The sequence below is a fragment of the Chenopodium quinoa genome, unplaced genomic scaffold (genome assembly GCF_001683475.1).
Source record: "Chenopodium quinoa cultivar QQ74 unplaced genomic scaffold, ASM168347v1, whole genome shotgun sequence".
Lineage (NCBI taxonomy): Eukaryota > Viridiplantae > Streptophyta > Magnoliopsida > Caryophyllales > Amaranthaceae > Chenopodium > Chenopodium quinoa.
The window spans coordinates 1,807,462-1,819,101 of record NW_018743373.1 but is presented as its reverse complement, the minus strand read 5'-3'; the positions used below and the strand labels follow the sequence as shown (position 1 = coordinate 1,819,101).

Genomic DNA, 11,640 nt, shown 5'->3' with positions numbered 1-11,640 from the left:
ACTTCGATTTATTTCTACATTGAAAATGAGTGGAGTAAAAGTTGCTGATTCTTTGAGGGCTTTAAAAAAGGAGGTTGGTGGGTCTCCTAACCTTAATTTTACGGCTTCGGATGTATAATGAATTATCATGTGATAAAGCTGCCAAACTTGATGGATGTGATAGCAATCAGTTGATTAAGTATTTTGCAAAGAGACATTTGAGCAAGATGATAGTGGTGCCTTGGTTAGTTTTTTTGGCGCGATGGAAGAATGCTCAGAGATTATCATTACTTTGGAGATTTATTGGTCTTTGATACAGCATATAAAACTAATAAATATGGAATGATTTGTGCTCCTTTTGTTGGGATGAACCATCATGGTAAAAATGTGATGTTTGGTATGGGTTTTATTCTTAATGAGCGCACTGATTCTTTTGATTGGTTATTTGATACATTTCTTTATTCAATGGGAAAGAAAAGTCTCATTACTATTATGACTGATCAAGCACAAGCCATTGCTGCGGGTATAAGAAACACATTCCCTTCAACTGTCCATCATCGATTATGTGTATGGCATCTTGAGCAAAATTCAAAGAAGCATATTGCAGCATTGAGAGCTTTGGATGGTTTTACAGATTTGTCAGCTATTTATTGAAATATTGTGAAACCCCTGCTGAGTTTGAGTATTTCTGGAAAAGGTAATATTTTTATATTTTATTCTTTTTGTCTATTTGATAATTCTTAAAATATGATCATTTTATTATTCATATATGTACATTAGTTGTTTTAATTTGATCATTTGTCATTCTATTATTATATGGAAACTGTACATCTTATGGTTATTTAAATTTTGTGTTTAAATATGAACATTTATATTTATATAAATGTTCATGCAATTACTTTATGTTCTTTATTGAAATGATAAATGTTCATTTCTGCTTCACAGAATGTTGGTGAAATATAATTGTGCAAATGATGATTGGTTGTGTGATTTGTACAAAATAAAGGAGATGTGGTGTCCAGCTTATTCTAAGAAGTTTTGGTCTGGTGGTATTCTATCTTTTCAACGTAGTGAAACTACTAATAAGTCAGTTTCTCATAGACTTAATAAGACACAAGGTCTATGTGACTTTTACCATGTTTTTCTAGATGTTGTTTCTGAGTGGAGAAGCAAAGAAGATTGTATAAATTACAATAATTTGAGGGGAAATAGACATTTATCTTTTGCTAACATTGGGATCTTAGTTCATGCAAGAACTATATATACTATTCAGGCTTATGTGCTTTTTGAAGAGCAGTTCATCAAAGGTACTGCATATGATCATCGAGATTCTAGTTTGCATTTTCCTGAATATTCGTATCATCTTTGGCATCCTGGGAAGGACATTGTTATACATGAAGTTGTTTTTAATAAAGAAACACATGCAATCTTTTGCACTTGCATGTTCTTTAGTGAAACTGGTTTGCTTTGCTCTCATTCTCTACGAGTATATCATTTGCATTGTGTTCGTAAAATTCCACAAGAGTACATAATGAAACGCTGGACAAAGGCTGCTATGTGTAGTCATGGTATTGAAGAACCAACTTTGAGAACTAATGTTGTGGCTACAAGTGTGTGGAGGTCACAAACACTAAGGAAATTTGTCAAGTTGGTAACAAGTTGTCAAAATTCATTGAATGCAAGGGCAGAGGTTGATTGTTATTTTAACCTTTTAAAGGAAAAGGTTGAGAGTGTTTCTGGTGCTATAGATTTTAGTGAGCCTGCTGAAGGTATTGAAATTGTTGATCATGAAGTCAAGAATCCACCAAAATCAAGGCCTGCTGGTGAGAGGAATTTTAGGCCAAAGAGTGCCTTAGAGAAAGCATGCAACAAAGCAAAGGGTAATTGGAGGAAGAGAAAGGCTATTTATACTCCTTATATACGAGCTAAAGGTCAAGCTGTTGTTCAGGTATTTATGATCATTTATGTTATCATATATGTTCATTTAATTCATTATATACAACATTATCTTCAGGAATGAACATTTATATAACTATATTTGATTATATATTTCAAACATAATTTTTTTTTTTTGCTAGGAATTTGATGAGAATGGATTTGCAATTAGTTATGCCAATTCTGTAAATGATCCTACTGACTTAATTGTTCTTTTTTTTTAAGGGACTGACTTAATTGTTCTTGAAAACCCCTTACATCAGGTTAATTTATTTACTTTCTTTATTTTATGAAGATTATTATATTTATTTTATAAAAATTAATTTATAATAATAAATTATAGGTTGTAGATATTCCTTCTAGCTCAAAGGATTCTGATCAAAGTGTTCTAAATGAGGTTGATCAGGTATTTACAAAATTTTTAATAGATGCATTTTGTACTTTCCATTTTATATGTACATTTTTAACATTTTCAAAAAAAAATTTAAAGGCTACTGGCGAAAGCTCTCTTCAATCCAATATATTTGTTGATCCAGATATTTCTGCTATTTCTAAGGTAATATTATCTTATTTGTTCATTTTGTTTTTAGAAATTGAACATTTAATTGTCTCATAATGTTTAATTTTCTTGTGTAGGAAAAGGATTCACACATATCTACAAATGTTCAAAAAAGGGTTCATTTTGGTTCTGTAAATGATAATGCTGCTAGTAGAGCTCCAAGAGTTCCAATACGTTTTTCTATTCTTTCTTCTATGCAAAAGAATGTTCAAGCCAATGCTAGTAGATATACATCTACAAATGTTTCGAAAAGGGTGCGTGTTGGTTCTTTGAATGATCATTACGCTTTTAGGGCTCCAACAATTCCAATACATTCTACTGTTCTTCCTTCTACTCAAAAGAATGTTCAAGTTAGTGCTACTTCTTCAAGGGCTAATAATGAGAGTGCTTCTAATGTTACAAGAAATGATGATGTTGGTTCTGGACAGTTTTCTACCAAGTATGATAGATTTTTAGCTTTTTTTGATACTAATGTAGCTAAGAGATTAGCTAATAGTGGTAAATAAGAGAGCTAATACTTCTTCAAGTATTATTATAATCAGTATTTCATACTTGTTTTAATAATTATATTGTCAGATTATATATCTTTTTTACACCATTATTGATATTAGAATGTGTTTCTACCAAATATTATTAACAGTTCCATTTTTTTATATATATACTTTGAAAATATGTTCTTTTTATTATTTATATATGTACATTATGTGTTCATATTTGATCATTTATCATAGTATTATATATGATTTTATCAACACATGCAACTTTTTATGATATATGATCATATTTGAATATGAACATTTATGCTTAAATAAATGAACATTTTATATGTAATTTTTTTATACATGAAATTGATTAAAAAGAAATATCCAAATACAAACTTTTTAAAATAATAATGCTGATATGTAAATGAAATTGTCTAAATATGAAATATTGTTTATACATTGAAATTGTCTTTATATGAAAAATGACTATATTACTACTATTTTTCCAACTTTCTTGCTTTTCTTCTATTTATCCTAGACTCAGTGTTTTCTTCAAAAAGCATCAGTTCAGCTGTGTATTGCATCCTCAGTTTCCTTATTTGGTTCAGCTGCGAATAAGAATGAATTATAAGTTAAGAACAATTATATGTTATATAAATGAACATTACATGTTATATAATTGAACATTTGATATACTTACGTTGTTTGCTTTCAAATCACAAATCCATTCTTCATTAGGATCAGCAGTGAAAATTTCCATATGCTTCATAATGTAAACTCCACAGTTTGTGTAGTCTGCATTGCTGCGCCATTTCATTTTTTCCAATACAATTTGATAATCTTCAATGAAACTTGCATCCTCATAACCAATATGTTTCATGTATGCAGCCAATCCTTTTAGCTGTTTTGAACATTTATCAATCAACAAGTGAATATTTATTGATCAGAAAATGAACATTTAAAATGTATATAATAAAAATTAGTCATTTATCAAAATGATTGAATAATATTTTAACTTACAATCATTTTTGGTTGGTCAAGATACTTTTGAGGTACTGATACATGTTGTGGTAACTTTCTATTGTCGATGATATGGATGGTATCCTTCATATGATTGATGCACAACACGAAAAAATGATTGGCAGCTGCTGCTGGAAAAAATATATGAACAAATAATATATTATTATTGAACATTTAATTTATTAGAATTGAACATGTTATAATATATGTATTGATGTTACCTGTTTGTATCCAACAATGCTTTTGATTTTGTACATCTTTAATTCATTGTTTATTCTTTCTATGAAGTCCTTACATCTTTTTTCCATTGTTGACCCCTCTCTGCACACATTATTTGTGCACATAATTTGCTGCATTTTTAAACATGTAAACATTAATTAATAAAACCTTTGTTGAGTAATAAAAATCTAAAATAATTGAAATAAACTTACATGTGGCATTGTTGAGAAATATATCTTGTTTTTTGTGTTCTTATGATTTAGAATTGTTGCCCATGAATCTATGACACAATTCATAACTTGTACATCATCTCCAAGTGTTTTCATTTCTGCTCTATTTATGTTATTTAATCCATCATGATATAAAAGTGCACTGCAAATGAACATTAAGCAATGTGTAAATGAGTAATTTCTCAAAAACTTATAAAAGTTTATGTATTATGAATAAGTTACCTTTCATCTTCTCCACTGTAAGCAAAGTCACATACAAGTTGATTCATTTTTTTCTCATCTTTAAAAAGATCTTTGTATTTGACCATATATGGAGATCTAAATGCAAGAGGAAGAGTTTGGGATTGACGTTGTGGCCTCTTTGATGAACTGAACATATTATGAACCAAATATTATCATATATGTATGTACAGATGAACATTTAAAATAATTAGAAAATTAAGGATTGTAATTTATACCTGTCATCTATCTTCTTTTCTGGTTGTGTTTCATTTGACTTCTCGATGACTTTTTTTTATATTTTCTTCCCTGAACAAAAAGTAATTTATATATGAACATATTGGTTCCCACAAATGTTCATTTATTTGTTGAGCAAGATATGTAATATCTTTACCTTTTGCCAGTCTCTGAGGAAGATGAATCTTAATTCTTTTTCTTTATTGTCAAAATTTCCTTCTGTATCTCCACTGTTAGATTTTTCACTTGTTTTCTGAAAATCAAATCAAGTTAGTAACATAATGTTATGTTTATATTTTAACAACTAAATTATTAATAGAAATAGTTTACACCACACAAAAACTAATTAATATTACAATAACATGTTGAAACTCATAAATTACATAACCCTTACTTGTTCTTGATTTAATAAAACATTCTTCAAAGTTACATAAACCTTAATTGTTTTTTTGAAACACCAAAATAAACTACATTATTACTAATAATACATAGGACATCACTAATTGCTGGGGTTTTGCTTTTTACCCCTGTTCTTGTTCACTTTCCTTGTTCCTCATAACTTCACTAGCTGCTGGAGTTTTTTTTGTGAATTGTCTTCTACAACTTGTACAAAACCAGAGGCTTGATTTTCAGTGCTCTTTGGATTCGCCAATTCTGCAGTTTATAAAATGAACATTAACAAATATGAATATGAACATTATACATAATAATTATGAACATTTTTTTTACCTATAGGAGGAGATTTTCCAGTAGGATTTTCATCTTCTACAGAAGCAGAAGCTTCAACTGCAATAACACCCATAGTTGTAGATGTTGGATTTGTTGTATCTGATTTCATTTTTTACAAAAAACAATTGTTAGTTAAACATATCATTAAATATATTGAGTATCATATTTAAACATTTTTATTTTGTTCTTACCAATTTGTGGAGATGGGGGAGTAAGTCCCAAACTGAATGCTTTGTTGATGTTGAACTCCTCCTTTTTTTGTTTTCCTTTTTTGTTTTTCTCCATATCAGCTGCTTTAAAAAATTCCCTTTTAGCTTCTGCAATTGCATTCAAGAAATCTTCGGAGCCATAGATTTCTTCATCTTGGCTTAAGATTGATTGTTCTCTTGCCACTTTCCCCATAACCTCTACAACTTTCTTTACCAAGTCATTTTCAGGGAATATTTCCTTAGCTTTCAACAGTTTGCTTGATAGTTTTGACAAGGAACGACCAGTTTCAATCACCACATCAATGAAATCATTCATAAAAATCTATATTATAGATAAATTGTTAGATTTTAACCAATATATTTCATATTAAAGAAATGAACATTTATGTATTTCAAAGTGTTCATTTTACATACCTCAGGACTGATTTCAGCTTCTTCAACAATTCTAGGAAGTATCTTCCCTTTACCAAGTCCCAATTCCAATTCATTTTTTATTCTTTCAAGAACCATGTCCCGTTTCCAAACAGAAATAATTGGAATTGTTCTTGGTGGCTTTTTCCCCAATCTCTGGACTCTATCAAAATAGAACAGCTACAAAAAAATAAAATGATTAACTATCAGATTATATATGATCAAAATTATATATGATCAATTATAAAACATATTTGATCAATTACCAAATAATAAATGAATATTTTATTTGATCAATTATCAACATATATATTTGAACAATTATTATAACAAATTTGAACAATAATTAAAAAATGAACATTATTATTCATACCATTAGAAATTGTAGGGGTCCTTTGTAGAATCCCTTGCTTGATTGTTTTCTCCAATCAACATGGTTCTTTATCAGTGAATCAAACACATATTGACACCAATTCAAGTTTTTAATATTTTCCTTGTGCATTGTTGAATAGAGAAACTTGTAATGGCATCGATTGTTTTGTATGCACTTTATCAATGCATTCACTGCCACCACCAAAAAGTTTGTAATGAAATCTTCATTGTCAGGTCTGTCTTTCTCAAACTTTTTGTCAATGTATTTTGCCACAATTTGGCTTACGGAAGGAATTTTTCCATTCCATTTTCCTCTCCACTTCTTCATAAAACCTACAAACTCCTCACTTGCTTTTTCTGATTTTGCTTCAACAATGGGTATTTCTCCCATTGGTAGACCATAAACTACTCTAATATCCTCCACTTCCACTTCAATCGAATGATTTTTTGAAAGTTCAAAAGTTTGACTGTTTTCTTCAAAACTGTTTAAAATCCAATAACAGAAACTTTGATCCAATTGAGGTAACTAGATTTCAAGCAGGGCTCCTAATCCAATCTCCTGTATCTCTAATTTCTATTCTTTACTCATTTGCTTTATCCATTGCATCAACTTCACATGGCCCCCTCTTGTTGATGCTTTCTCTTCTTGAAACTGTTCTTCATCAATTTCTTCAACTTCATCTGCCTCAATTATTTCAGTTTTTGCTTTCTTTTTTTTCTTATCTTCACCTTCTAACTTATACACAACCAACTCTTGCACCTTCTTCTCAGCCTTTGGCTTCACCACCTTCTCCTCCTTCTTTGCTTTTTTCTTCTTTGGCTTAATTTCAACCTCCTCCTCCTCATCCTCCAATTCATCATCTTCCTTACTAACAGGTTCTTTTTCAACTTTATAGACAGATTCTTCACTGTCATCACCACTGTCAGAAGGATCTTGAGATGGTTCATCATATGGCACTTCTTGAATTTTTTTTCTTTTTCCAACATTTTTCTTGGCAGCTGAAAATTGACATGAATATAAAAGTCATCATATATGATTAGCCATGTATTTAAATGAAATTTAATCAAATGACAAAATGAACAATATAGTTTTTATATATGATCATTCTATACATTGAAATTGAACTTTTATCACAAATCATTGTATACCTGCTTTTCTTTTGCCAGCAACCTTAGAAGTTTTCTGCAATTGTCCTGCAGGTCTCTTTTTTCCACCTATATAATTTTAAAGTTTTATATATTACATACAAATATTAAATTAATTAAAACATAACAAACTTTTAATCAATTGAACATTTACCCTTTTTTCCTTGTTGTTCCACAACTTTCTCAGCAGGAGCACCAACCATTTTTCTAATAGGTGCTTGAACATATTCAGCAGGAGCACCTGCCATTTTTCTAATAGGTGCTTGAACATATTCAGAAGGGGCACCTGCCATTTGTTTTATTGGAGTAGGTGCTGCAGATTTCCTTGGAGAAATTCTTCTTTGCACACCTTTTTTTGTGGATACTTCAGCAGGATCAGCAGTTTCTTCCTTTTGGCCTTCATTAGCAGATTCATCTAACAAAACATCTATTGTGTTTTTAAACTTTTTGTTAGTAAAGATAAATATTTTCTATTTAACATTAAATACAAAAGTGTTATGTTTACCTTGGCTTCTTGTAACTCTTGTACTTGGCACTATAGGGGTTTTATTTTTGTTTTTTCTTGCTATTGTTTTGTATCTTGTTTTCCTTTGGCTTGATTGTTCACTCTTTTGAGATGATGGAGCTTGATCATCATTTACACGTGCACTATCCAAATCCTCAGATATTAGATCAGTCTCATCCTCAATTTCATAATAATCATATGCCATTTCTGCTGCATGTTAAATGATCAAATGATAAATTTTAAATGATCATTTATGGAAAATAATGTAAAATGTTTATTATTTACAATATAAATGAACATTTTACCTTTAGTTTCTTTCTGGGTTGCCTTTGGCATATCTTCCTTTTGCCCTGCTATACATATTTTATCATTGAAATAAATTAACTTTCTTGAACATTATATATTATGCAGATCAAAAATGAACTTTGTATGTAATAAATATGTACATTTTAAAATTTTACCTTCCAGATCTGTTGTCTTTTGAGAAGAATCTTTCACAGGTTTCTCTATAGGGATTTTCTCATTTTCTGGCCCTTTATTCCCTCCTCATAGTATAAGAATTATATTAGGAAATTTGAAATTTATGCAGATTAAAAATGAACATTTTATCTAATAAATATGTACATTTTACATTTTTTACCTTTTTTCTCATCTGACTTTTGAAAAACATTTTCCACAGTATTCTTTTCAGTGTTTTTGTCTATTTCTTGCCTCTTTTCCTCTTGTGCTTCTAAGAGAATTATTTCAGTCAAAATTGAAATTGATTAATCTTATTGAACATTACAATAATTTATCATATATATCAAAAATGAACATTTTATGAAATAAATATGTACATTTTAACTTTTTACCTTTCAGCTCTTTCTTTTCAGGGCTTTTTTCTTTTTCAGGAATATTCTTCTTTACAGAATCTTTTTTCTTCTGTTTTTCTTTACCTGCAAAATGAATATGGTTATTATAACTGATATATATAAACATTAAACAAAATGTTCAATATATGTGAACATTTACCTTTGTTAAATTTCTTGTACAACTCTTCTCTTCTTTTGAGATTTTTCATGATTCTCAGTGTTGATTCATTGTACTTCCTGTAATTGTGAGATAGTGTTATGAAATTTTTATATATAACATTATTTATTTTATTTTATTTAGTTATTCAAATTTGAACATACTTTGGGTTTTCTTCTATGTCTATATGTACTTGTTGCATCTTCTCCTTTAAAGTTGTTATTTTTGGCTTCTTTTGATCATCATCTTTGGTTTTTCTGATAATTTATTAAAAACATACATGAATATATAATTTTGACTAATTAATTATAAAATGAACATTTAGTCTATAAAAAATGAACATAAAGTCTATATAAAATGAACATTTAATATTTCTTACTTTGGCCCAGTATTTATCTTCTCTGTATTGCTTTTCCCCTCTGATTCAACTCCTTTTGCCTTGCTGAAATCAATATTAGGTGATACTTTTAATAAAAAAGCACATAAATGGTACACAAAATGGACATTTATCTATAATAAAATGAACATTTTTTTATTAATACCTTTGATCAACATTATCTTTGTCCTTTTCAAATGGAATTGTATCCTGTTTTTGCTCCACATTTTTGTTACTGAATATTGAATATATTTATTAGTTCTAATTTGTTGAAAAAAAATGAACAAGTATCATATGTAAAATGAATATTTTTTAATACAAAAGTTAGCATTAGCATACCATTGATTTCTACTCTCTTGTGCAGATTGATTTCCAATCTCATTTTGAGTAGCAGAGACATTCTCACTTTGTTCACTAAAAAAATTAGGATTATTTTATATAATATGACATTGAAGTATAAATAATTTATATTATGAAGTAGAGCACTAGTTATTTTGGTATAAAGTTTTTATACCTCATTTGTTGATTTGTCTCTGGTGGTCTTGATTTTGACATAATAAATTTCACTCGAACCTTTTTTTTTCACTAAAATTTTAAGAATTACCTAATAAGTTTGATATATATACACAATGTAGAATTATTGCATATAAAAACAACTATTTAATACATATAAACTTACTTGTTTAGAGTGTATCTTTGATAACTACTACCAAATTCATTTTGTTCAATAACTTTCTTTAGAGTTAATGGTTCAGATTTTCCATCTCTAAATTGAAGCAAGTGTATCACTCTAAACGGTACATCACTACAATATAAATTAATTACATCGTATTAGTTTGAAGGCATACAACTGAAATGATTATTATCATATTTCTATATGTTCATGGAGTTTCAATTAAATGTGCATTTAAGCCCCAATGAATATTCAAAGAACAAATATAAATCAAACTATATCTATAAATAAACATTATGAGTATCAAATATGATCATATACGATTATATGATTATATAGCTAAGATCATGATAACATTATTAATAATCAAATCCAAACAACATATTAAACAATTATAAAACCATATGATCAGATACAAATAGTATATTCAAAATGAACATAATATATTATGTAACTGATTATATACCTTGGCATTGGAGACATTTTTAGATCTGTACCGCTTGACTTTTCAATATCTTTTAAAAGTTCAGGATCTACAATTGGACTTTTTTCGCGCTTTTTTTTCAATTTATCTACTCTTGACTGAAGAGGTATTTCATCATCATCTCTGATTTGTTTAATTAATTGTTAAAATCGCACTATAATTGCAAGGAATTTAACAAAAATTATTGTTCACACATTAAATCGCAAGAAATTGAACTAAATTAGGGTTCATACATTTCTTCAGTATTTTTCTCCGAATTACTCCGTTCTGAAGTGTTCTTCTGCAAAATGTTCTTCTCTGAAATGTTCTTCTGCAAACTCACACTACAATCGCAATAAATTGAACATAAATTAGGTTTCATATTTAAAATCGTACTACAATTGCAAAAATAAATGAACAAAATTAACAATATTACTTACTCTTGTTCCGATTTTGCAGTTTCAACTTCAATGTTCTTCTGTGAAGTCTCCTTTTGCGAAATTACACTTCAATCGCAAGAAATTGAACCAAAAATTAGGTTTCATATTTAAAATCGTACTACAATTGCAAAAATAAATGAACAAAATTACTTACTCTTTTCCTAAATCTTGTTCTGATTCTGCTTTATCACCTTGAATTTCAGACATTTGTACTAATTTTCAAGTAATTTTGAACAATTTTTTGTTGTAAATGCTTCGATTTTTTTTGAATTTTATGAGAGAAAAAATGGAAGAATGTTTGAGAGGAATCTTTTAGAGAGAGAAAATGTTGGTTTTTTTTAAATATATATATGGAAGGGGTAGGGGCGGTTACTGTGCAGTTAGTATTTTACTGCGGTTAGTGTGTGGTTAGTGGGGTTAGTGGTTAC

General features: G+C 28.9%; 2 protein-coding genes and 1 long non-coding RNA gene across 5 annotated transcripts; all 3 read right to left on the bottom strand.

The window, feature by feature from the left end:
- Window positions 1-5,217: 5,217 nt before the first annotated feature.
- On the bottom strand, window positions 5,218-7,004 carry LOC110738152. Its single transcript, XM_021918520.1, has 5 exons — window positions 6,603-7,004; window positions 6,233-6,409; window positions 5,801-6,140; window positions 5,610-5,708; window positions 5,218-5,534 (listed from the first exon to the last, which is right to left on the bottom strand). The coding sequence occupies exons 1-5, from the start codon at window positions 6,990-6,992 to the stop codon at window positions 5,434-5,436; spliced, it is 1,107 nt and encodes a 368-aa protein (XP_021774212.1). The 5' UTR covers window positions 6,993-7,004; the 3' UTR covers window positions 5,218-5,433.
- Window positions 7,005-7,165: 161 nt separating this feature from the next.
- Window positions 7,166-8,829, bottom strand: LOC110738153 (nucleolin-like). Of its 3 annotated transcripts, none has more exons than XM_021918521.1 (6): window positions 8,714-8,829; window positions 8,558-8,605; window positions 8,253-8,462; window positions 7,902-8,174; window positions 7,751-7,816; window positions 7,166-7,600 (listed from the first exon to the last, which is right to left on the bottom strand). In XM_021918521.1, the coding sequence occupies exons 2-6, from the start codon at window positions 8,586-8,588 to the stop codon at window positions 7,176-7,178; spliced, it is 1,005 nt and encodes a 334-aa protein (XP_021774213.1). In that variant the 5' UTR covers window positions 8,589-8,605; window positions 8,714-8,829; the 3' UTR covers window positions 7,166-7,175. The 3 variants fall into 3 exon arrangements, with proteins under 3 accessions (XP_021774213.1, XP_021774216.1, XP_021774214.1); XM_021918524.1 differs by having other exon boundaries at window positions 8,253-8,459; XM_021918522.1 differs by having other exon boundaries at window positions 8,558-8,602.
- A 2,194-nt stretch (window positions 8,830-11,023) lies between these two features.
- On the bottom strand, window positions 11,024-11,461 carry LOC110738151. The gene is made up of 3 exons (XR_002514570.1): window positions 11,367-11,461; window positions 11,213-11,278; window positions 11,024-11,116 (listed from the first exon to the last, which is right to left on the bottom strand). It is a non-coding gene; the product is annotated as an uncharacterized LOC110738151 (long non-coding RNA).
- Between the last annotated feature and the right edge of the window lie 179 nt (window positions 11,462-11,640).